The 26,922-nt window shown below is 48.3% G+C and overlaps 2 protein-coding genes across 4 annotated transcripts in view; one reads left to right on the top strand and one right to left on the bottom strand.

Annotated features, from left to right (window-relative positions):
- Nucleotides 1–10,333, top strand: part of MAF (MAF bZIP transcription factor) — a 339,020-nt gene extending 328,687 nt beyond the window's left edge. For both annotated transcript variants that reach the window (XM_087870624.1, XM_087870629.1), the window contains one exon: nt 192–10,333. The gene's annotated coding sequence lies outside the window, so the exon portion shown is untranslated. The remainder of the gene's footprint in view (nt 1–191) is intronic.
- WWOX (WW domain containing oxidoreductase) overlaps nt 406–26,922 on the bottom strand; it is a 957,318-nt gene continuing 930,801 nt past the window's right edge. For both annotated transcript variants that reach the window (XM_087870631.1, XM_045796219.2), the window contains one exon: nt 406–1,492. In XM_087870631.1, coding sequence (XP_087726757.1) covers nt 1,304–1,492 — 189 coding nt within the window. In that variant the 3' untranslated portion in view covers nt 406–1,303. The remainder of the gene's footprint in view (nt 1,493–26,922) is intronic.

The following is a 26,922-nucleotide window of genomic DNA, read 5'->3' as shown; positions in this document are numbered from 1 at the left end:
AAGGGGTTAGTTGGAAAGAGACCCCAGCTGCCCCCCCTTCTGATGCACAGAGATTCTCTAGTCACCAAGAACTTGGTAATTACAGGGGGAGCAAACCATTGAGGACCGAAAGAACCCACTAGAAGTCATAACAAAACCTCTCAAGGTGAAATTAGACAATAGTCATTTTTCTTTTTCTCTTTCTCCAACAGAAAATATGATGCTGGCATGCTAATCGCGGGAGACAACTTGGCCCACAGACAGCCACAAAGCACAAAAACATAACAAACTCCGAGAAGAAACAAGAGCGGTGTGTTCCTGGCATCTACAAGAAGCGCTTTATTTTTCCTCTAAATTTCTTTTCTAAAAAAACAAAACAAAACAAAAAACAAAACTGAAACAAACATTTAAAGAGGCAGTGCGAACTTCAGGTGATAATATCCAAGCATGTTCTTTTATTAAGCATAGGACGGGAGGAGAGGAAGGTGAAGCGGAAACGCTCAAGCAGGATAACTGGGAGGCTGGAAACCTCCACGATCAGGTTGCTTCTTGAAACTGTAAGTGAGGAATGAAGGGAACAACTTTTTTTATCCTCTGCCCCCAAAATATCCTGTATATTCTCACAGACGCAATGCTTCCTTTCTTGCCTGCCAAGGTGTCTAGGGAATGATTTGCAAAATTTGTTTGTAATAATCTCTCAAGAAATTTTTGGGCAGCTTTGGCAAGGGGGTCGGTGGGCCAGCCCTTTTGTGACCCACCAGCTCTGTCCATCCCACCCATTTCTAAGTGTCACCTCCCTCTCGGCTGGCTGGAACAGGGGTCCCAGAGCCCCCCCCCCCCCCCCCCCCCCGTCACTGCTGCCCCCATGCAGACTTGGTCAGGACGAATGAAAGGATAAACACTCGCCTCTTCTTCCCTAAATAGAAGAAGGCCAGCTCCTGGCCACCGTGTGGCTGTGGTGGTGGCTGGGGGTCAGGGGGTGCCTGGCTATTCTAAACCGGGCGCCAGAATGACTCGAGCTTCCACAGCGAGACGAGGAACCTGTACACCAGCTAAGCCTTCACCTTCCAACAGGCCACCACCAGGAAGAGACGCCAGCCTCGCCCAGCCCAGGAGAGAGAGATTGGCCCCCTGGCCCTGCGAGTCCCTGCTTCCCGTTGGTACTTGACATTTTTTTCACTCTGTTGTGACTACTCTTATTCCCTTTGCTGCGGCGGATCTGTGTCGGGGGGACACGGAAAGCCCCTGGGTAGTACGTTGGCAGGGGTCCAGCGGCGGCAGCTGCGCAGGCGCAGGGGCGCAGGGCGGGTGTGCGCTCCGGTGCTTAGCCGGACTGGCTGCCCGCTCCCTCCTGGATCAGCCTCTCGCTGAGCGCCCACAGGGCCCGCGCCGTGTCTTCGCTCTGAGCTTCCGGGGACGGCATGCAGCGGCAGCAGTTGTTGAAGTACATCCCTCCCAGGCCCTCGAGCTCCGGAGCGGCAGCGCAGTAGACGGTCGTGGCGGCTCCTTGTTGCTGGAAATCAAAGAAAAAAGACCAAAAAAAAAAAAAAAAAAAATTTTTTTTTTTGTTTTTGTTTTTTTTTTAAAAAGAAAAGAGGCGATGAGCTGACTTCATTCTGTCTGGGAATTAGCAAGCCTCTCCCCGCCTGGATCGGATGTGCCTGGATCTCAGCATGGTGAAGGGACTGAACTCAGCACGTGACTGTACAAGGTATGATGGGATCATCCTGGGAAAGCAAATTCATCAACTCTGCTTGTAAAGCTGGTGTCACTTTTTACACCTCGTAGAGGAAAAGGCTTGGAAAATAAACATGCATATCAGTCACACCAGAGGTCTCTTCTGAGCAAAGAGAAAAGGATGGCATCCTTTTGAACACCCAAGAACAAATTCATCCAACCCACTGACTTCTCAATGCATGATGTAATTTGACCCCGAGATGATTCTAGAACCTTCGGTCTGAATTAAACCAACCGCTCTAATAATGGCCCATTGGATAGAAAACCCAGAGAGGGACTGGTGCCAGATCTTTCCTTTGTTTTTTGCCCACGGTGCTGCTAGGGGAAGAGTTTTCAGAGCTGTGTGAAAATGTCTGAAACAGACATACACACGTACTCCCTGCCATTCATACCTGCCTCATGCGGACACGCGACACGTGTATTAATTCATCCAGATCCTGTGAAAACCTTTTGGAAATGTCGTATTCACCCCATATTTGCAATGGGACAGTGACCCACCTCAAATTGTAAGTTGCAATGAGTGCGATTGATTACTTTCGATTCACCTTTTGAGTAACAGTTGGTGCTGTGGCTAGGGATGTGAGTGCCGGCGGGGCACCATATCATCCCGGCTGACACGATGCTGTCAGGGATGCTGTAAAGAGGGCAAGAACTCACTTTGCTTTGCAAGCCATAATTAAAAATAATAGACTGGTGTTCATAGGGAGACATGGTAGGCACGGCTCTAATTTAAAACCAATACAGTTTCTCTGGTATCTTACGATTATTTATGTGCATCAAGGCCTTGCTGCACCAACTAATTATCAGCTGATAGGGAGGGGGTGGCAGAAGAGGATGGAAAGGTAACGGGATAAGGTCGCCATTAGGGGAGACACTGAGGACGTTTGACAGCGAGGGAAATGCATTTCTGTCCCCACCCGAAGCTTACCGTTTTCCCTGCCCCTACAAGGTTGACATTGTGCCCAAGCAGAGTGCTTCGTGGAGACTCACCACCCCCCACCCCCGGTGGTCTGATTTGTGCTTCCTGTGATTGTGCTCTAGAGCCATTGGGTGCCGAGGTCCTTTTGAGAATCAGGATCTCTAGGTGTTAAAAGTTCAGGAAAGTGCGATAGTTTTTTGCTTGTTTGGTGGGGGAGGACTTCAGTGTCAGTTTCTATGGTCATAATTGAATTAGTCTGAAAAGTAAATAAACACAGTCAAGCGACAGGATTGTGGGGAGTGGTGTAGAGTGGTGTGGGGGTGGGATACCGTCAGACTTGAGTTCTGATGATTACTGGCTGCTTGACTGGGTTGGAAAGTCCATTAGTCCAGAATTTGAACACCCGACATGACTTTGATTTAATTAAACAGTAATTGGTGTTTAACTTCCCCAACCCCCTTACCATGCCCACTCCCCAAATAGCCAGTTACTTTCTGGGATTCAGCTATTTCTTTTTGGATTGACTTGTGTGGCTCAAGTGTAATGGAAATAAGCTCATGTCATCCAAATTCCCTCTCACTGAATTATCATTCCTAATAACCCTTAGCTTAGCACCTGGCACATTTATTGAAAGAATTTCGAGTGGCTTATCTGACTCTTCTGCATCCCATGTGGGGGAAAAAGGGAAGCAAAGTGCCTCTAAAGACAAATTGAAGAATTGAGATGCTCATCCCAGGAACTCAAGCCAAATATCATCTTGGCCTCGATTCTTAGCAGAGTTCAGGTGGAGATGGTGTTTTGCATAATTTTCTGGATATCTTAGAGTTCCACTTTACTTTGCAGCTGCCAAAACCAGCGAAGAGTGGTCAGGTGATTTGCCATCATCAGCTCCCAAGTTCAGCTCATCCCCCAAACAGAGGCTCCCCACCCCTGCTCGCGAGTGCTTATAATCTCAGCATTTGCACAGCACGACAGTGATCAGATCTCTCCAATCCTGAGAGATCAAAGTAGGCCACTGGGGAAAGCAGGAAGCGGAATGCTTCCAAACCCAGTGCAATAGCTTGCCACCGTGACCTTCTAAGATGATACCACGTTGCACTCTTGCACTGTTGGAATATGGTCTTTTCACAAAGAAATTCTGCACTTCTGTTGATTCCGAATCAGGTTGACGAAGGAGCTTGGGGCATGCTTTTTCCCTCCACAGACTCTGAAAGCAATTGCCGTTGACCTCATTTCACGTCAACCAGAGTGTGGCTACCATGCTGGAGCCATAAATTTTAGAAAAGCTCCATCTCTTACCAAGACCTGGTTTTGATCCACAATCTTAATGGCATCACAGGTGGCGCTGGCTTTGCGGAAGAACATGGCGCAGTAGGGGCCCCTGAAAGCAGAGACCACGTCCACCGCGAAGAGGAACTGCATACATCTGGCAAGGCCAGCCTCTCTGTTCTTGCTCCATTCAGCTGGTGCCTGCCTTCCTGTCCTCTCTGAGTGGACGCCTGAGTAGTGGCGGTACCCTTCAGTCCCAAGCCCGCTCCCCTCCTGGCTTCTCGGGGAATTCTCTTTTCAGCTGTACCCACAGCAGCCTCTGAGTGACATCTTTATAGGATCAGATGTGATGACAGTTTAATAACAAGTTCTAATTTTTGGCTCATCAGCTTTTTGGTCTGCCTATCACGAGAAGGAGACGGAGCCACATCAGGGAAATCTCATTAGTAAATAAGCCGGTATTGCTGATACAAGATAAAACATTTTTAAACTGATAAAAAAAAAATTTAAAAGAGCCCTTTAATCACCATCAAATGACTTTCATGCCATTTTTTGGGGCATCGGTACATAATTCAGAGAAGATGAAAGAGCCGTATAAAGGAAACAATGTTAACAACTCCGCTATAAAACATCTGAAGCAACGTCTTGTTGATTGTCACCGCTGCTCCACTGAGTCATCGTGATAAAATAATAGCGGCACCTTGACACACAAACACCAGCTGGAGCTGCGGGTTCCCCTACATGAATCTTTCAGAACAATTTATCAGAAGCCTGTAGGTTGCATGCGTTGCAAACCCTGGGAACTGGGGTGTCGCGGCTCCGTCTGAGGGACACGGCGTGAGTTAGGGCGTGGATGACATGGGGACTGAGAATTTCCGGGAAGCCCAGCAGAATCTCTGATCATGCCGGAATGCCATTTCTGATCTAGTCAAACATTTGCGAGCTGCCAGAGGAGAAGTGTGCCATCAATCTTTATAGTAGATGTAGAATGACCTACGATTCTTTTTTGGGATTAAGTTCAGAGTATCTTGGTAATAAGGGTTCATCATTCTCTTTCAGAAATAATTTGTCAGATTTGCAGTATAATCTGCAACTACAGAAAGGTGGGATTTAAAAAGCAGTTGTTTATTTATAGTTGAGGCCCTGAGAGCTAAATTATCCATCCTCCCAAAACCCTTTGTGGGGATGAAAATGTTAAGTAGCTGCTTTTCATCAACATTTATTTATTTGATAACCGCTGGCCATCAATTTGGAGCTGTCAGCATGGAATACAAATGAATATTGACTCTTCTAAATGAAAAGGTACCAAGGTTTCTGATAAACAATAGATGGTAGAGAAAAAACCACCCACATATTGATATTTGTGATGCATTGGTTAGTACTCTAATATAACTTACATTTTAATAAGGACACAATGTTCAGTTTTCAAGTTCTCTATTTTAAAATGCATGCTTACTTAAAAGGAAGAATATATTCCTGTCTTAAGGTAGATTTCACTATGAGACAAAATAGGGACACACCGTCACAGAATATCTATATATGCAATGATCTCGAGAGTAGTAGATGTTCTAAGATTGCTTTCCTACAGACATATTGATACCAGGACATCGCACGGCAAATGTTGAATGAGTCAGTTCAACAAAGTTGCTGTGTCAAGAAAGACGGCACAGAAGTTAGCCTGAGCTTGGAACCCCGACGGCAGGGAACAAGAGCCCTTTTGGAAGTGGGTGGTGATTACCGTGCTGAACTCCCGGGGCAGTGATGGCAGGAAGGCAACACAGGTGCGTCTCCAAACCCCCCAAGCTTTCCCTGTTACCCCTCTGGGGTCCTTTAGACAAACACACACTCGCCCAGTGCAGAACCAGCCACCTGTCCAGTGGCTCCAGAGCATGGTGATGCCTCAGCCTCGGTGGACACGAGGGACTGAGCGCACGTGTCTCCGGTGGCGGCAGCTGCCTCCACGCCCTCTCTGTCTTGCCCTGTCTCCCAGTAACACTCCCAAAAGAAGAGTCTTGGAACCACTCTACCGGATAAGCACAACGCCGTGTTTCGGAGCTCATCTCCAGATATTTGGTACACATCTGTCCCTCAAAAACAATTTAAATCCCCAATGTGAGAGACAAACGAAAGCAAACTGCTACCCAAATGTTATCAGTTCCCTACCCATCATCAGAGATCAATCTTTTAAGCCCCCAGCATGTGCCCTGTGTTTCATTAGTTCATGGAGTCGGGCAGCGTGCAGGGGAACAAGGCTCAGGGGCCTTCCCCAGGAGCACGACCACAGCCACCAAGTCACCCCCTTCCTCCACCCTTGGTGCTTGCGTAATCCAGTTGACAGTCGTGAAGCAGGTGCTGGTCAATGAACACACCGACTTCCACCAAAGTTATGTGAGGCGCTGGAAGAGAACCGAGCGTCCGAAAGGACGCTGTCCTCCTAACTGTCACGCTCTTCTAGCGAGAGGGTGCCATCGGGGACTGCTCGAGGGGTGACAATGGCTAGCATGTATTGCGAGCTTACAACCCGTCAGGCACCGCGCAGAGAGCTTTGTAAGTGTGATATTCTAACCCCCACCCAGCTCTCTGCTTCAGGGACAACTATTATCCCCATTTGCAGAGAAGCCCACTTAGTATCAGAGATTAAAAGCAACGTGTCCAAAGCCACACAGGTAACCACAGAGCTCGACCCGCTCCAGCATCTGTATCAGCTGCTGCGCAAAGCCTCCTTCCCAAACACGGGACATAAATGTTTGCATACGGCCCACTCCCTGCTGTGTGTCTCCCGCTTGGCAGAAGCTTCCTTATGAGGCCCCTCTTGCCTTAGTCTTGGCCACGCCTTGTCTGGCCACAGTGTGACGCTGCCACATGGCTTAGGATGAAATGCGCTGTCACGTGTTCACCTGAGAAATATTAAAAGGAAAACTTTTCCGTTGTTGATTTAGTCAGTGAACTAAATTGAAATTATATCCATTTGGATTAACAAGACTGAAGACTCGGCGCCACCTCAGAAGATCCAGCAGCAAATGGCCCTTAATAGACAGGTCACCTGATTCAAAATGCCACCTCCACGGGCCAGATTTGCCCAGCTAAGGAACCTACTCTTGGATCAGAGACCTTTTTTCTCAGAGCATGAACCGAACCACATCAAAACCAGTGAAACCTAAGCAAATCTCCATCTTACAAAATCGCACGTGTCAGATGAGTGTGGCCTTTTGGAAGAGAACACCTGACGCGTCCTCTCAGGTGTGCAGAAGACACTCTGGTCCCCACTCCCCACCCTCCCCTAACAAATTTACTCCTACAGATTTCGAACAATTGATTCCCACAGAGGCCTGAGACCATACGGGCCTGGATTGGATACATGCAGATACTTCCTGTTGCCATCAAAACAGAAGTTTGTTTGTTTTTCCACAGCCTTTGGGAGTTTTGTTAACTAACTCATAGGTTGTTCTTAACATTACAGAAGGGAAACACTACTCAATTTCTCAAATAGAAAACAGTGAAGAAGATTGGGAGTGCAGATGTTTGCTTTTAACTGTGGAGGCTTTAAAAGTCTGGGAGAGTGTTCTGGAACATCCATTTAGACCGCATTCGGATTTTCAGCCTGATGGAAGAGAACCTGCCCACTCGAACGCAATGGGCTTCGGCAGTGGGGTAGGATATTCTCCTCTTGCCACAAGCAAACAACAGGTTTTGTTTTTTTGCTAAATCGGGTTTTCAACTGTGGAAACCGTTCTTTTCGGTTGTCTCTCCCACAGTAGGCAGTAGGTGAAGGAGTGTCATCCCCCAGGTGACACTGGGGGCACAGTCTATGAGGGAGGGGCTTAATGGTGGGAGGACCAAGCAATGGGCTAGCCAGTCCATTACCATAAATGCAGCTGGTCCCAGCACAGGCCAGAGCCACAATTGCAAAGGGTGTGTTGAATGAAATGTCTGAAGGAGAACAAATGTACATCTTTCGAGAAATAGCCCCAGGCCTCCATTCGGGGACAGTCTGCAAGGTGACACGAAACCTTTCTTGTTTGCACTTCCGGTCTCCCAAATATTACATCCCCTAATCCAAGTCAGACTATAAGGACCACATCATTCCCCTTTAAAACACATGTGTGAGTTTCTAGCACGGTCATTACAGAGTTTTAAGAGAATGACTTGGAGACCAGGGCAGAACGAGATGCAAAGTCAGGATGAGAGCTGCTATTACTCCTCTGACAAATATTTGCAGGAACAAGCTCAGAAACTAGTAGGTTCAGGGTGGAAACCTGGAAAGGGTTTTTTTTAAGACAGAAGAATATATTTGTCTCCACTAGCCTTAAGTTTTGGGGAGGAAAAGGCAGCCAATCCCTACCATCCAAAGAGGCCCAAAGCCATGTTTATTCTGGGAAGGCCAGGCACGAGAGGATTTTCACTTAGGCTATCAGCGGGGTTTAAGGGCACACTGACCTTGGTAGGCTTTCAGGACCTGTGTTTTCAATTCAATGAACTGTTCTGAACTTTCCCTTGAAATAAATGAGGCCCTTTTCATACCTCTTGTGTGTTCCAGAATCCCTGCCATAAATGTTCCAAGGGCTCCATGACAGATTTATGTCTGGTCTCAAAAGAGTGGAGGAGAAATGTTTAGAATGATTTCATCTTTCTGAAACCTGCTGTTTTTGGAGACTGTAGACCTGCCTTGGGTGGAGGTGGGGGGGCTGCTCTGCATGAGGGAAAGGAAGAGGAACGGCTCAGGTACAATCCGGCTGGGCGATACTACTGTGGTTCAGTCCCCCTTCCCCTCGTGCCCGCCAAAAACACTCTACAGCTGATTGGGCCTGAACGATGGTCTCCTTAAAAATAAGACAGGATGCCACTGACTGTCTCCGAGCCATGAAAGCCGGCCCTGGGCATTCCCTGACAGTGTTGCCTGGATTACCCACATTGCTCCAAGCACAGTTTCTTTCCCAGTGGGGAGTTCTCTTGCTGGGATGGAAGAATGCATTGGGGTACCCATTCTTCACGGGTTAGTGTGAAACGGCTAAGCAGAAGCGCCATAGAAATTTGCTACCAAAATTGGCTTCATCCTTCCACATGGGACAGGTCTGATGGCGGGTTACTGGAATTTTCCCACTGGGCTGCCTCCGACGCTAGCACTGAAGGACTACTGGGTGTTTCTAAGAGATAAAAGAAGATATGTAGCGTGTGTTAATTTGAAACATTCTACATTTTTACTCTACTTCTTTATCCTCAGTTATAGCTAGCTCTGTATACTGTATATAAATGTATGCCTCTGTATTTGCCATGTATACTGAAATAAACCTTTGAAATAATTGCCAGGCAGAATTAATGGGTTCTGTTTCAATATAATGGTGCAAAGAATATCTTCACAGTACAGGTGAAAAAAAAAGCTCCCCCCTTTCTGCTGCATGGACTCCCCCCGCCGAGTCGGTCTGCCACGTTGGCTCTTTCTTTTAGAAAACCAAGAGCTGTTTTTGTGAGCAAGCCAGATTTCAGGGCAAACCCCAAAGAAGCTGTTTGTTTAGATTTTAAGGTAGACAGTTCATTCACACCTAGGTCACAGAACTATCCTACAACGTAGTACTGAAAGGCATGGGTGGGTGGGGGGAATAAAACCCAGAGGGTCTTCTGACGGGGCCACAACACGGCAAAAAATTAACTCTGTCTTCCAGAAACGAATGGAAAAAATGGACTTTGCGATAATTCCGATCTCACAGGCAGGCCACCCATGCCTGGCCCCGCTGTTTGCATTAGGTTTGTGCGTTTTCGTAGCGAGCTCTCTACAGCACATCACTTCTCAGGCTCAAAGACGCTGGCCTTGTTAATATTTCATTTAGAACATACTGTGGAGAGCGCCTCATTTATATTACTTCCATAATTAATGGTGATAGCTTAGGCACTGCCTTTACATGGAGAGATCTCGTCACGGTGGTCGATGGGTAATGAGAAACAATAGATATTTCATTCACCAGCAGCTTGTTGCTAGTTAGTAGGAAATGATCGTGTGTGCTGCTGCTTTAATTGCCAGGGTAAATAATCCTGCCTCAGTGTTAGTGAACATTTTAAAGCACTTGATGCAAATAGACTAGAAACAAAACAAACAAAAAAAATTTACCTTGATGATACAACAAACACCTTAGCATAGAAAGTTACAAAGGTATGTCTTTTTTTAAAAATTGTATTCTATCATGCAAATATTATCTAAATATGCATGTGCTGACTACTCATCTACTGTATTTTAGGAAATACAATTAGGCTGCCTTTCTCTTCTCCTATGTAGACTGTAAATAACTGTAGCTCTTCCTCTTGTTTCCCTATGTAAATATATGTAAATACTAACAAGCTATGCATGCTGATATTCTAGGCAATTTCAGGTACTTTTATAATCTGAAGGCATGTACTCGAACTGGTTTGTTAAAAGGAAAAAAAAAAAACAAAACCTCTCTCAAACTCTTTAAAGCTGACTAGAAATTAAAGACTTCTTCCTAGATCGTTGTGGTTTCTTTTTTGTTTGCTTTCTCATCCCTGAACAGTCCTGCACTCAAGTTCCCTCACCTTCTCCCAGGGAGGAGACACACAGGCACGCGCCTGGGCCAGGAACAATGTGGAACTACTTGGCTTTCATTTCTACCCACTTTCCTCGGGTTTCCTATAGAACTTCTAGAATCATAAGATAGGCGTCTTTGGATTTTTCTAGCAAAAGAATCTGGAGTAAAAAAAAGAAAATCGTATTTATTGTTCCCCTACTATGTGCCAAGCACAGTGCTAGGTGCTTTCCATCCCCAACCCCTATGAAAGGATCCTGTCATTACCATTTCAAAGATGCAGAAACTGAGTCACAGCAAGATAACGCATGCCTAAAGTGACAAAACTTAAATGCCTCCCAAACCCTGATTCTTTCCTATATGCCAAGGGTCGGTAAGTAAACTTGCTCTGCAAAGGGTCAGAAAATCTTTTAGGCTCTGTGGGCCATACAGTCTCTGTCACAACTCAAATCTGCCCCTGTTGTTAGGAAAGCAGGCAGAGACAGTACATTCACCAATGAATGTGGCTGTGTTCCAATAAAACTTTATTTACAAAAGCAAGCAGAGGGCCAGATTTGGCGTGCTGGCCTCAGTCTGCCAACCTCTGCTCTGCACCCTGCCAAAATTCAGTTGTTCTGCAACAGAACATGAACATTTCCCTTTCGAGTATGTTTCTGTGTTTGATGGACTGGGGAAATCATTTGATCAATTGAAAATTCTCCATTTCTTCCCTGCAGGTAGCAACACTATTTGTAGAAGTCATGAAATAATAAGGAGGTGAGCAAAAATGAAGTCCCTTGAGCTTATAAATCAAGCTGTCTTCCTCAGACAAATCTCATTGCCAGGTTTCAATTTAGTTACCTTTTGTTTTCATAAATGGGGATGGAGGAAAAAGGTATGAAAGACTAAGGTTAAAAAAAAAAAAAGGAAAAAGCGATGGAGCGACTCTCCCTCTTCAATGAGGGGAAGGAGGCTATTACCTCAGGTATCTATGGAAACCAAGCAGCACGCAAACTTTTTAATGGTTGGAAAACAGCGTTTGTGTTTGAAGATGTTTTTCCCAAGTATGATGTTTCAGTGTAAATGCATTAATTGACAGTTTCCTTCGGGACTTTTTTATTGAAGTGTCCAAACTTAATTTGATGGCACAGGGAACTCTCTGGAGCCCTTGAAGAATGCTGCAAAGTTGGGTCTTTAGAGAACTGAGCCGGTTCTGGCATCCCATACAAATCCAAGCCTCCTCTCCGGCAAACCAAGTGAAGAACCAGCCCTCGCTCCCTGTGGTTTTCCCTTTAGAACGTCCTCTGAATTCACTGTGGGCTGGGAGGGACTTTTTCTAGCCTCTATTCTGACAAGAATCAGCATCAACTCTTTGCCCTGCAGGGACTGGGAGAGAACGAGAGACCTCCGTGTTCTGTTGTCCAGGGGACAGCGTGGGAGGGTAGAAATAGCCCAGGAGCTGAAGCCATTTTGCCTTCAAAGTTCAAGGGGCAGCCATCTTGCTCACCAACCTTAGCCCAGTGTCTCTGGCTGCCACGCTGGCCATGGAGTCCACTGCTCCCCTGGTTCCCTGGCTGCTGCACCAGACCCAAGTTCACATCCGTGTCCCTGGGGTCCTGACATTTCAACAACGGCCACAATTATTTGTTAAATGCTATAAAATTCCAGATACTGCTGCCCACCTCTTGCCCCCCCCCCAGGCTCTTCACACATATCTCCTCCAAATCTCCCTGTGCAACGGTGCCTAGAGAAAGGGATACACAGATGGACTCATAGGTGACCCATAGGTTCAAAAAAAAAAAAAAGTGCAGTAAAAATACAGAATCTAGGTGTTGGGTAAGATGGGTGACTGCTACAATACTCTTTCAAGTTTTTCTACTTAAAAGCTTTTATAATAAAATGTTGGGAAAATATACACATCCATCCCTGTGGGGTAGGATACCCATTTTACAGATGAGAAAGCTGAGGCACAGAAGTGGCACTGAGTGGCCTGAAGTCCTCCACCAGGTAAGTGGTGACATCCTTCTTGAAACTCATGCCCATCTGGCTGAGGTGTTCCTTCCATAAAGGGCCCATGTGCATCTCTAGTCTACCTCCCAGGGGCAATTAATCCCATCTCTCTAATTCTACCAGTCGGATTTTTGCCTCAAATCATGAAAACTGGTTTTGCCATACTATTCCCACCAGGCAGGTGGGGGTCCCCAACTCAGAGCCCACAAATCAGTTATCTCAAGAGCAAAAGTGACTCGCATGTGAAGGGATGTGAATTTGCACCCACTCGTTTGGTGGCTATTTAACTCAGCCTTTGACTCTGAGTTCCTGAAGGCAGAGGGGAGTTCTCACGGGCTAGGTGCAGAAATGCTGATGCCTTCCAGCCCAGGGAGAGTGTCTGCAATTTGGACTGAAAAGTCCAAGACGAGGAGGTATGTGGGGTGCTTGGGAGAGCAGCACGGTGAAGCCTGAACCAGCGTCAGATGCAGGGCTGCGGCTGTCACAGGGGGAGGCGGGGACTGCTGGCGTTGGGGCCACATCAGGGCACGAGACGGTTGAATGGGCAACCCCTGCTCACAGTCCTCCATCTGACAATGGTCAACACCAAATTTTAGAAGCTAAAAGACAATTTCAGCCCAATTCTGATGATTTGGGGTACAGTGTCCCCCTGGCAACCATGCTCTGCTTCCTAACTTCATATTTAAACTTTCCTCCAGGAGGAAATTCTCTTCCAGGCTCACCCAGCACCTCTACCTCTTTCCCTTCAACCCCTAGCAGATACGAAGCCTACACATCTGCCTTTTGGTCTCCCCTCTGGAGGCTCACCTGCCACCTGCCCCAGTGCCTCACCTTCTGCCGATCGCCCGGCTGGGTTATTGTCTTTGAGCAGCTGGTATCTACCAGCCCGCTAATCTCCCTCCTTCCAAACACACCCAAGTCCCTGTGTCTCGGATGGAAGAGTGTGAGGCTGGACAGGGGCTTAGAGAGGGCTAGTCCAAACCCAGCTGCCATAGCCAACAACAAAACAATAATGACAATGATAATGACCTATTAGTACTTCTAATTCTCATAGGCACTTCACCAGGTAGGTATTATCACGGAGCCCCAAAGGCTAATTAGGCAAAGCCACTCACTACCACGTACCTGGGAAGGGTCACAGCTAAGATCTAGACTGAGCTTGTCTTGGTTCAAAGCCCATGTTCTAGTTCCTGACTAATGTTGCTGCTCACCCCACACCCTCTTTGCTCTATGGCATCCTGGAATTATGCACAAATGTGGAAAACGAGCCCCATCAGGCTGTGCACATGCCCCCTGCCTGGGTGATTTAATCCCTCTGATGGCCAAGTTGCTGTTTGCAGAGCCTCAAGGACCCTCCTCCTCCTTTCTGAGCTCCATTTCTTAGTCCTTAGCCAGATCCCTGGCTTCTGGCCTGGTGTCCTCTGCCTCTGCGGGTGTCATTTTTGCCTGCATATGACTGTGGACATACCCCAGGAGGGGTCGGAGGCCGTTCCCCTACGATGTTCCTCTTCTACCAATTGCTTCTCAGGCAAGGAGGTCTTGGAGGCTGGCAAGGATCGGGCTAATGGTTGGGCATTTGTGGACTGTCTGGCAGGAGCCACCCATGCGGGCCCATGCCCAGCCAACTGCACCTGGAACTCTCCTGCCCTCCAAGCTCAGAGAAATACTTCACTCATGACAACGGGGTACACCGAGGAACACCTTACTCTGCATTCTCCAACCACGCAGCCGCCACACCTGATGGGAGTCATCCTCTCATAATTCCCTGGCTGGTGAAAAGGAAGGCGTATCTACCGAACGAGGCATCAGTGAGGATACGGGCCAGTGATGTAGCCGGCCCTCAAATTATCAAGGTGGCTGAAAATCTGTCCTCTACCGGCTGCCCTCTGGAGTCCTACTCGACTGACTTTACAGCGCAGGCCGCTTTACGCGTGAATCCGTATGGGGCGTGAGAGCTTCTGCGGCACATTCTAGCCAAGCTCTAGAATTTCTGCGAGAGCCCTTTGGAAGTAGCTTTTATTCACATTTTATTCATAGGTAAACTGAGTCTTAACAGGCAAAATGACTTAACAAATAATTCTTGTTTATCGAGTTCTGAGTTTGTGCCACCGGCCTGCCTCGTGCTAAGGGATTCACGTGACTTTCATGCTTTCGGGAAGGGTCCCGCCCGTGCCGGATTTCTTTGAGGCCACTAACCGAAATTACAGGTGGGGCCCTGAGCCCCAAAGAGGCAAAGGTCAAAGAATATGTGGCAGAGTCGGGAGCTGAACGCAATCTCTTGGGCTGCAGAACCCCGCTGTACACACTGGCAGCAGGAGAAATAGGAATGTTCTCGTAGCCAGACAGATACAGGAGCACTGCACACCTATGGCCTTCACACTGTCCTTGTAGATCTTTCAACAACAGTATGTCGCTAGTCCTTTTTGAGCATCGTAGGCTTGCATGACATCTTTCATGGACACCATCCCATTTATCATACTCCCATTTGACGGACATGGCATCTGAGGTCCAGAGAGGTTAAGCCACTTGCCCAAGGTCACACAGCTAGTAAGTGGTGGTGCTGGCATTTGAACCTGAGCTGCCCATGCCCTTCCCCTCTTTGCTGCGTGGCATCTTGGGCCACAGAAGCCACCCCTTCACATGACACTTGTCATTTCCCCAGAGGTAGGATAAATGTCTCTAGTTAGTTGCTCCATAAGGGGCGTCCCAGACTCAGGAGCATGATGCTAAAACTGGAATGGAGGCCAGGGCTTCAACTACGCATGAAAACACAATGAGAGTGACTCCATGTGTTGGTTACCTTGAATCTGTGACCACGGAGGGGGCATCCTACGAAGGATAACCTTTCAATAAGTAAAAAAGGGGATGGGCTTGTTTTCCTTACTTGTTTCTAACATTCACCATTCTCTAAAGCTGCTTCTCATTCCCTAGATTTTGGTAAAGGGCCAACTGATTTAAACTGTACTACATGTAAGGGCGGATCCATAATTGCTCCAGATTTCAGTGCCATTTAATCCTTCCCTAGAGGCTGGGGAGTCTAACTTGCTGCTAATTGGAATGCTAGGGCTTCAGACTCAGGACCACCGTATCTCAGGGCCCAGGCATCAACCGCCTCGCACCATCACGGTGAGACGGGCCCCGCCCTGTGTCTTGGGTGTTCACGTTTCCACCATAACGAATAGGAAATCGGGTGAATGAATAAATGAATTGCAAAGCTGTAGGTTTTGTTGGGTGTTTCTAAGGCCATCAAGAATCTGGGGTCACCATCCCAGTCATCCTTTTGTGAGGGTGAGGAGTCAAGCAAGATAATTAAAATTCACTTTCCCATGAGGTACTTTGCTTCGCTTAGATGACACGACCGCAAAAAGCAGAGCTGGTGACAGTTTAGCGACTGGCTCACTAGAACATGGAGGGGAGAGAGCGCCTTGATCTGCAGTTTCTGCCAACACCCACGGTGCAAATACCCTCGACATGACTGTCGAGTGTGGGCCGGGAAAGAGGCCCACGCAGTCAGCCTGTGGGAGCCGCCGCATGACTCCGTTCCAGCACCCACCCCACTGGGGAAGGGCCCACGGAACACGACACTACAGACTGTTTGAAGAAGGTCATGACGCAGAACAAACAGGCCAGGACCTCAAGGTCATAAAAGCCCTGGGGCACGTCAGGCACAGTGGCAAGGTGGAAACCCAAACCAGTTTGAGATACTTGGGGATCAGAGTGACGCAGACCTGTGACTTTGAGGTTTTGTTCAAGTCGGTCCCCATAATCTAGAAGCTGATTCCACTCAGGTGGCTCGCCCGGGGCCGAGGTAACCATAGTCGCCAATATGTACCGAATCAGTTATGAGTCCTAAACATCATTCTAGAAACTGGGCAACAGCGTCTTGTTTAATACTGGAACAGCTCTGCTAGGTAGATAATGACCTCACCTCAGAGATAAAGAAACTGAGGTTCAAGGAGCTGGAACTTGATCAAGGTTACACAAAGCTCTTGACATGCGGTGCCAGGATCCAAACTCAGATCTTCCTAACCCCACCTTGGCATTTCCCTGGCTCCCTGAGAACTGTGTTGTCTATGGAGTTCAGCGTCCTTGAAAACCACACATTTCTTGCCTTAGGCGGCACCCAGTTACCATAACACATACATGTGCGCTCGCCCTCCACGATGTCTCCCATTGAGCCAGACAGGATCTGGGGCTCTGTGGGGTTGTGGGCGAGAGCAGGAGCTATGGGAGGACAGTATGGACACTGGGGAGATAGGGTGTCAGGGAGAAGAGACGGGGACAACTCATCGGACTGGAAATCTCAGGACAGTGGATTATTATTTTTCAGGTATTACTGGAAGCTGGGCATATAGACTCAGAATTCACTCCTTTTGCCCAACATCACCAGCCCAGTGAGCAGAGATGACCCACTGGTAGCCAGAAGCTTCCAATACACAGTTAGGGTACACGTTCTCAGGCTGAAGGTCCTTTGGTTCGGTTTGTCCACCAACAGGCGAAGACACAGAGAAGAGGACGGTGTTTGTGCACACGGCACTTCAGTGACTGTATCAAAGGTGATAAACCTCGAAGTTGTTTTTGGTTTTGGTACTTCCTCAGACGAACTCACAAACAGGTTTCTACTGATTAAATTGCACGAGAAGAGTCTGTCCTAGAACTTAATGATATTACTGTCCCTGCTTTCAAAGTGAATATCTTCAACAAAGGGGGCTTTTCCCCCTGAGTGAACCAGATCTTTCCTCTATGGGAGGAACAGCATTTTCAAACAAGCAATAGAAAACAATAATGTCGGAAAGGAGTGAAATTGTCTTTCCCTTCTCAACTGAAATCCCTGACACATGAGTATCAAGAACGTCAAACTAACCGAGCCGGCCGAATTTGCTCTAGGGTCCCAGGTACCGCCATCTGGAGTGTTTCCCCCGAACACAGTGCTTGTCCGATCTGACTTAACTATGATCCTCTTAGCACCTGCCCCTTCGTGGGGTACCAGCTCCTGGTGTAGACAAGATGGCTACCTATCCAGCTCTCTCCTCTCCCTTTCTTCTATCCCTGTACCCCACTTACACGAATGGACCCTCAAGATATGCAGGTATGGCTTCTAAGTGAGCATGTGGCTCTCTAGCAGGTGCTGTGGTGGGTTCCCAAGACCCCCCTTCTGGACCAGGGGCCACGCATGTCTCCAGCTGCTGGGCTGATGCCCACTGGGGTTCAGTCCCTCCTCGGGAACTGTTCTCAGCCAAAGGGAGCTGCCCCGTGGATGCACTCCTTAGGGGGTGTGCTGCCTCTGCAACCACCTGGCCCCTCTGTTCTAGTCCAGGAGTTCTCTGAAGGGCCACCTCTGAAAGGGCCATCTGGAGACTGGCTGACATGTCCGCTGCTCCCACATCACAGCTTGATCCTCACCCCGCCAACCCCGCCCCCCACCCCCGGCCGCCTGCCACATTGCCTCTCAGGCACGGGTCCCGAGAGCACTGCCCGCCAATCCCACATGCCAACCCCAGCCACGGTCTGCCACCTGGATGGCCAACCTGCATCTCACAACAGCTGTCTGGCTTCGGGAAACACACTCGACCCCTCTGACGCTATCTGCTCCTCTGTAAATCTGAGATGCTGATATCCTAAGAGATAATTCTGATGACTAAATCAGATCATATGTGCAACGCATTTACACGGAGCTGGCACGCACAGGACACATGCTCAGCACCTAACAACAGCACGGCACTAACAGAAGTAGGAGCAGTAGTCCTGGGGGCTCGTGTTCCTCTCTGCCTGCGCCATCCTTTCTCGTCCTCCAGCCTGGGGGGGATGGTGTGGCGAGGAAAGCACAGACTTTGGGGGGCTTCCGGTTAGACACAGTGGATTCAGGCATTTTTGCCCATAATCCCTCCAGAAACTCTATTAAAAGCAAAATAGGGGGGGTGGTAACTAACTCCCTGATCAAGAAACATCAGCAAGAATTTTGGAAGATGGGAAGCAGATGGAGAAGTGGTGAGTTCTGACTCGGCAAAGCTGTGCCTACGGAAGGGGGGGGGGGCACCCAGAAACGAGCAGTCCACACAACGCAACTCGGGAACGAGGGAGCGACAACGGCTGGGACCAGGGAGAAGAGAACCAGGAAGGCCTGACCATACTGCGGGAGGTGTCCACACAGAGACCTCACGCGGGGCAGGTGTGCGTGAGACACTTGCCTCATCACCAAGTTCAGATGTCACCTCCTATAACAGACACGTGTCCTCACCTTCCCTGCCCAGCCTGAGCCTTATTCGGTGGTCGTGTGTGTGCTGTCAACTATGAGCTCGCTGGGAGGGCTTCTGGCTCTCTGTCCAGGGCCTGGCACACGGTACGCATGCTGAGCGAGTATTTCTAGAGAGACGAATGCAGAAGGACTGAATGCCCTTTGCAGGGCAGAGGAAAATCCTATCCCTCAAACTCAGCTGCTGCGTAAACAACATCCACTGGTCAGATTTTTTCCTCCAAGTGATCGTTGGTTTGACTTTGCACAGTTGTTTTCTCCAAGCCATGACTCACAGCAGAGCTACATTTTACGTGCCTCCTACGTGCCAGACGCCGAGCTAAGCTTGCTTTCTCGCTCTCTCTCTTTCTCAACACACACATACCACACACGTGTTGTCCTCACAACAGTGCTGGGAAATAAATTTGTGATGATTTCCCCAAGTGTACAGAAAACTGAGACGCACAGGGACGAAAGAACTCTCTGAGTTCTTACTGGCAAAGCTGGGATCCGATCCCACGCCTGTGACTCCGAAGGCCATGCTAGCACAGCAGACCAGGGGCTAAGATGCTTCTGTGGTCCCGACGAGCTTCCTCTTGGCCCTGAGCTTGCTTCCTAGCAGATTTCTGGGGGGCTCCAGGCCCACGGGGCCAGTGGTTTGCCCGCTGGCACTCCGTGGTGAAGGAGAGTGGGCTCAGGGGCTGCCTTCTGGGGCGCTGTGTCTCTGTGGCTGGAGGGCTGTCCAGAGCCTCACTCCAGAAGAAGAGACGCAGTCTCATAGAGGGCCCTGACGCTCATGTCTCCTCTCACCCTTGAGATAGCAGTGATGCCAGAGTCCTGCACCTCTACCGAGCAGAGAGCGAGCCTTGATGAAACTGCACAGCCTGGTGGGGGACAAGTGGACTATCTGGGGGGGGACCTGACAGGTGCCACATCCACAGGGGTTTTGTGGTGGGTTGTAGAGCAGGTGCGACACTGAGCTCAGGCCAGCCTACCAACCCAGCTTCCCCCAAGATTCCGCCCCTTTGAGATCTTCTGGCGATCCTGACTCGTCTCTGGTCTAGGAGGGGTCTTTCCTCCCTCTCCACCAAATCGATAGGGTCTGACCTAGGGTCCTTGGCTGGTTGGGTGACCTGCATTGAGAAAAGGGGCTGGGCGGGGGTGCTATTTACAATATTTTTTAAAGCCTGAATGAAAAGCATGCCTTATCCACGGCGAAACAATGCAGACTGTTATTTATGAAATCTAAATTATTGGGTGATCACCACCTCTCATCATCTGAGGTCCCATGGAAGTAAGAAAGGGGTGCTTCCTTAAAGACAAGGCTCAGAAGCACTGGCACATCCGTGAAGCTTTTCTTATCAGGCCACTTCCTGACCGAAGTTCCAGCAGGACCTAAAGAGCACGCACAGCAGAGACAAGGCTGCCGCCGGCTGGCATGTGGGGAAATGCCTTACAGTCAGGGGCCTCCTCTGCTGTGGGACACTGACGGCTTCCCTTCCACACCCAGCAGCTCTCACGGAGATGGGCCTGCTCCTCGGGGGCGCTCACTACTGTCCTCACTTCCCAGGCCCCCACAGGTGGGCACCCATATGCACAAGTTGCAGCTGGTTGTGAACTTGGCCTGTGCTTTCTACTGTGTACTGTGAGATTCCCGCAGAAAGCACCAGAAGGAGAACACGATACAGTGAGAATGGAAAGCATTTGGCCTGTCTCTGGATCAGACAGGCCAGATAGGGCCAAACATGAGCAACTCTTCGGGGAGTCACAGCCACGTAGACCAACTTCTTTCCACTCTTAATCAGCCAAAATGAAATAGCAGCAGGGTGTGGGGTCAAGGACTACAAGTGACCCTTCTTTTGTCGTTCACCTTCTCCCCAGTCACTGACTACAGCAGTGGCTGGTCCTTCATCTCAGGCCTGTAGTCACGCAATGAAACTGGAGCTCAGAGAAGTTAAGCAACTTGCCCAAGGACACACAGTAAGTGGCAGAGTTCGGACTCAGATGTGAGGAGGGATGGTTGGGCCCCAAGTTCATGTTCTTCCCACCATTCTGTCTCTCTTGTACTGAGAATCAGCAAAGAGGATAGGCTCCACGTGGGAAATTAAAACGAGAGGCAAAAAAAAAAAAGAACAAAACAAAAGTGAGTGGAAGTCTGCCTTTATCAACATACAGCCATGTAGATCAGCTTCGGTGGTGCCTCTGAGTCACCTTGCCACCTCAAGAAAAATCTTTCCATGCTACACCTTCCCTTGGCCAAGAGGGACTGTACCAGGTACAACCTCACATCTCTTTCTGTTGTCGAATCATTTCTTGCACTGTCTAGATGACAAGAAGATACCCGCTGGGCAATAAGCCCCTTGGAAATGAGATGTTATTTGCACACACCTCTCCAGCATTTAGCACGGCGCCTGGCATACAGCGGAACTTAGGAACCCTGTGATGAATGAATTAGTGAGTGAGTGAATGAATGAATGAATGAATGAATGAACGAACACCAGAACAAATTACCAAACAGCTGTTGGGGGCACTTTCTGCTCCATTTCACACCAGAAGGAGGCATGCTGTGGAAATGACTCATCAGTGGCTACCCAGACTTTAAAAATATACACATTCCTTATTAGAACTGGCAGGAGCAATTTTGGGCCCGAGAGCAGAGCTCCCTGCCCACCTAATATTACATGAGGTGTTAACTACATTATCTGGAAATACCCTATGACTAATTCCCCATCCCTTATCTTGAGAAGAAAATTGTCTCTAGCATGAATGCCCCAGATTCCTGGTCAGTTTATGTAAGGCGTTTCAAGTGATTGCGGTATTTTAAGCCATTTTTAGCTGAAATCACCTGATGTGTGGTGAGCCCAGAAAACCTGATCTCTTGCTCCCTTAAACTCCCTGTTTTTCCACTAATTTTGTTTAAACTACTTACTGTACCCTAAGTACTTTTCTATTGAAGAATGAATGGGTTTATAAGTGCACATCCCCTCTACTATATGATTTTTTAAAAAAATAGATGATTTATTTAGCGGATTGTCTGGTATCACCCTGGGCGCAAAGCTCTATTACTTTTTGGGTGACCCCACCTTCACCAAGGTCCAGGGCAGGTGTATTTATTCTTTATCATAGCCTATTTGGTAGTTTTGTCGATGGAAAACTCTTCTGCCCGGTCCAAACAGGATTTGATAGAAACTTTCTCCAAATTATGTCTCAAATGATCCTCAGCGATCACACAAGAAATGAGCTTCCACAAGAAAGGAAAAAACCGGCCTTTCATAAGTAGCTGGAGAGGAGGGCCTTTGCTTTGGGCGTTAAAGCGACTTTTCAACCAACAATATCCACAGCAGAGCAGAAGTCAGGGTGTCAGACAGACTTAGCACCTAGGTCCTGATTTCTTGCCATCTCAGTGGCCTTTTCCTCTTATCAACAGAAGTCACACTTTGTTTGCCTTCGAACATCTTACCACAGATACACCACCTTTGATACATGATTTTGTCTAAATGTGTAGACAAGAGATTTAACAACAATTCAAAAAGGTTAGGTAACATCAGACTAGTTAATTTTCTTTTCTTTTTTTTTTTTTTAAGACTTTATTTATTTGAGAGAGAGTAAGAGAGAGCATGGGGGGGGTGCGCAGCCCCCTGAGCAGGGAGCTCAGAGGCCCGGCTCTATCCTGGGACTCTGGGATCACGCCCCGAGCCGAAGGCAGACGCCTGACCAACTAAATCACTCAGGCGCCCCCAACTAGTTAATGTCCTAATTGAAGGGTCCTCAAACTTTCTTTACCAAAGGGCAGGAAGGAAATATTTTAGGCTTTGCAGGCTGTACTGGCGCAACCACTCAGCCCTGCTATTGTAGTTCAGAAGCAGCCTCTGGACAACACCTAAACAAATGGGTGCGGCTGTGTGCCAATAAAACTTTATTCACAAAAACAGCGCTGGCGGGATTTGGCCTGTGGGCCACAGTCTGCCCTCCCTGTTCTACTTAATACTGACTACTTAATTATCAAAGTAACACCAACTAGTTTACCTTCTAAATGGCTTCCCTCCCTTGACAAAATGGACTTGCTGTTTGACTCAACTTTCATGCCAGTTTAATCTAGGAAATGTGTTGCTAAGCTCCCTCCGAGGGCCGGAACATCCAGAGACGCATCAGTCCTGTGGTCTTTGGAATTCATATCCAGACTTCAGGCAGGAATCCGTGCCTAATGGTTCCACATTAATTCTTATGATTTTTTCCCATAAAAAAATTGTTAGGAAATCATTTCCATGGGAAGATAAAATAATGAAGAAATCAAATGCCTTCAAATGAGTACATCTTCATCTTTCTTCCCCACCCCACTCCAGATCTGTTTTCCCCAAGCAAGATAGAGTCTCACACCAATGCGAATTTTTTAAGAGTTAAATTTCCAAGAAAAGTCATTCAGGTCTTAATTGCAAAATGCCAAATAATCACATACACACACACCACCACCACCACCACAATGCCCACTCCAGAGGGAGCAGGTAACAATTTTCTATGCCTGAAATTCCAGTACAGCCAAGCAAAACAGAACGGCAGGATGAAAGCTCCCCCCGCCCCCACGCAGCAACACCCTTCATCTCTTCCAGTAAACATCTGCTGTGGAAGGAGAATGCCGAACCCCTTCGAGCGGAACGGGGATTAGTATGAACAATTATTCCTGCAGAAAGATGCTTTCCTAATAGTGGCCTTTTCAATACGCTCAGTTTTTCAGAAAGTTAATGCTACTTGGAAAGGCCATGAACCACACAGGCAACAGGAAACCTGGTGCTCCCAGGCTCACCAGCTCCCAGGCTCACCAGCTCCCAGGCTCGGCAGCTCCCAGGCTCACCAGCATCCCTTTCCCTATGTTTATACAGAGAAAACTGTCTCTGTCTGATGATGTATATATTTTTTCTTGCCTTCTTCCCCTGCAAGTGTCTGTCGCCTCTTCCACGTAGAATCCGAAATCTTTCCACTATGTGTCACAGGATAGATTTGGATGCAATAAAGACTATAATTATCGAGCATTTATGAGAAATAATATTTTCCCTCTGGTGCGTGTTAGCCGGGCTGCTCACACACAAGGGTGAATACTAATGCCTCCGGCTTACCTTGGCACCTGCACGTGGGGAAACAAAGGACAAAGAGCAGCAAAGGAAGGAGGGCTGAGCTCTGCCCAGGAAAAGGAACCAATCCCCACGGGTGTGTCTAGAGAGCAATGCGCGTTCTGGGGGAGAATCTGGAAATAAAGGCTGCAGCTTGTGTGCACCTTTAAACACCAGACCCCTTTGCTAAGACGCTTGCAAGACCCAACACAGCAAGGCAACCGAGAGGCAGGTCCTGCCTCACGACACGGCCTAGAATGGGCTGTCTCACTGTTATCAGCACTAAACTAAAAGTTTGACTTCCTACGGGTGGAAATGTGGTGAAACAGAAAGAAAATGGTCTTCCAGGGCACTGAAGTTAGTAATTTCTTGACAAAGCATGCTTAGCCTGGTGCCCGACCAAACATTCTGTGAGAAAGGGATTTGGGAAATCTTCAAACAGAAATCCACAGCGTCTTCTCCATACCAGGGAGAACTTTCTGGTGCTACAGAAGAGAGGGCGCATTTGCAAGGGAAATATGCCACACACCCCAAGCCAGTCCGAAGGCCCACCTCCCTAGACATTTCTTGGTAGGAACCCAAGGCCAAAGTGGGTGTTTCCATTTTTCTGCAAGAGACCCCACTGTCCCCGCCCCTGTCCCTTCTCCTCCGTCTCTGCTTGTCAAGCTCAAGGCTTGGATTTTCCTCTGCAGCACATTCCGGGAAGGAGAGGAGGCACACGTGACCCCACACTGGTACTGTCTACAGTGAGCAGCTCGCGGAGGCAAGGGCAGAACGACACCGGAAGCAGGAGGAGGAATCTGTGTTTGAAGAGCACAGCTTGCCTCCCTGCGTGTGCAGAGATAGTAGACAATTAGAGATAAGAAGGAACCTTATCAATTATGCCTGGCTGCCTCCACGGCTGATGCAGAGAGGACTCGCAGCTCAAAGGAGTTCATTCACGATTTTGTTTTTCCTGTTTTCAAAAATACAAGGGAGCAGATTTTGAGTACTTTGCCCATTGAAGGGATATCATAAAAGTTTGTGAAATCCACGTTTGGGGGCAGTGAAATATTATTTCTAGTAATAATAACTTCTATAGATGAGCTTACTTAGCTTTCACAAAACGTCTACGTGCTCAGCCTGATGTTAACTCATTTTACGCAGGAGGAAACCGGAGCACACGGCATTACGAAACCTGCCCCAAATCTTCCAGAGCGCGACGTGGTGGAAGCTGGGGTTCGGACCCAGGAAGTCCCGCTCGGAGTGTGGGATCCTCTGCCCGCCACCCTCAGAATCCCAACCCTCAGAGAGACGTTTCAGCTTCTCTTCTGAACACTCAGTGTTGTCTTTCACCCCGTGATTTATATTTTCTTGATTTCCAGTGATTGAAATCTTGTCACACTGTGATCCTACGACACTTGTCAGACCACGTGCCTGGTTTTGGGTCCCGGGATAAGCACTTGCTACTGTGAACATGCGGTGACAAATCAGTACATTGGGAGCCTGGCCCGGGGAACAGGAGGAAAGGGGGGAAGACAAGAAATGTGGATGAAGGTTCCCCGAGTCTCCACTTCCTCATTGGTTAGAAAACTGAGGTGAGGGGCGCCTGGGTGGCACAGCGGTTAAGCGTCTGCCTTCGGCTCAGGGCGTGATCCCGGCGTTATGGGATCGAGTCCCACATCAGGCTCCTCTGCTATGAGCCTGCTTCTCCCTCTCTCACTCCCCCTGTTTGTGTTCCCTCTCTCGCTGGCTGTCTCTCTGTCAAATAAATAAATAAAATCTTTAAAAAAAAAAAAAAAGAAAACTGAGGTGAGGATAAGACAGAAAGTTCTTAGTAGGACGGCCAGAGGATGATCGATGCTGCGTGAACGGTACTGTACTGCTAATCCCCGTAATATTACTGTTTCTTGTTATATGTTGAATTGTGTCCCCCCAAACAATGCCTCAGAATGTGACCAGAAAGTCTCTACCGATGTAATTCGATATGAGGAGGTCACGCTGGAGGAGAGTGCGCCCTTTGTCCAGTATCACTGGTGTCCTTACAAGAAGAGGAGAAGACACTGAGAAAACGCCACGTGACAATAGACAGGGAGTAGAGGGCTGCAGCCATATGCCAACGGGACCGATATTGCCAGCGATCCACCAGACGGGGGACGAGGCAGGGATGGATTCTTCTCTAGAGGGGCCACACCCACTGGTACCCTGATCGGGGAAAGCGACTTCACGCTGTTTCAAGGCAGCCAGTTTGTACACTTTGTTAGGACAGACCCAGGGAGTAATACTTTACTACTCCTATTACCATTCAGCTCCCATCCCTCCTTATCAACCTCAAATAAGTCAGCACAGCCCTGAACACACACTAGAAGAATGTCCACGCCCAGAGCCACAATGCAGAAGGCACCTGGCACCAATTTATGACTGTACAGGCCACGCACAAAGGAGTCGAGAGAACCTTCTGCATGAGCCTTATCAAGGCCAGCAGACGTATTTATAATAACACACAAATGCCAGCCCCACGCACACATATACGTGCACACACGTGCGTGGAACCATCTCTTCTAAATATATCTCACCATGTTTCTTAGTGTCAGGCTTTGGGTGTCCGAGCACCAAGTTTACCTCCTTTATGTTACTTCTTAGAAACCCGAGGAGTCCCTCCGCACACGAGGGAGCGTCTGACTCACCCCACCCCATGTCCTGTACGTGCTCTCATGCATCCTCATATTTCTCTCCTGAATCTGTTTCCCTGTCCCTTTTCTGCTCCGGAGACGACAGAGAAGGAAATCCATGATATGTTCCAGAACGCGCCCTGCCTAATGTTCATCGGCAGGTGTTTGACAAAAGGCTTTCCCTGCATCTGGGCAACTCAAACCATGGAAGATGAACACACAGTCGTTGACGGATCTGCGCAGTTAGCGCTCAATCCAGGCCAAGGCTACCTGCATGACAGATGGGTCTTGGCTGATGCGGGAGTCACATCTCCTTAGCCCCAAAAGGAATACATACACACATTAAAGGACTCTTAAAAGGGGAAATGCCTCCCAGTTAGAAAATATGGTCTAGTACCCTTTACAGAATTAACCTTTTTCCTTCAAACTGTAAAAAAGTGGGCATGGGAAACTGACTCGCCCACCAGCCATGCAGAGAGCTGGGATGGAATTGTGTTTACCACTGAGA

Source organism: Ursus americanus, chromosome 21, assembly GCF_024610735.1.
Source record: "Ursus americanus isolate L20-20 chromosome 21, mUrsAme1.1.p, whole genome shotgun sequence".
NCBI classification, from domain to species: domain Eukaryota; kingdom Metazoa; phylum Chordata; class Mammalia; order Carnivora; family Ursidae; genus Ursus; species Ursus americanus.
This window is presented reverse-complemented; position numbering and strand designations above follow the sequence as displayed.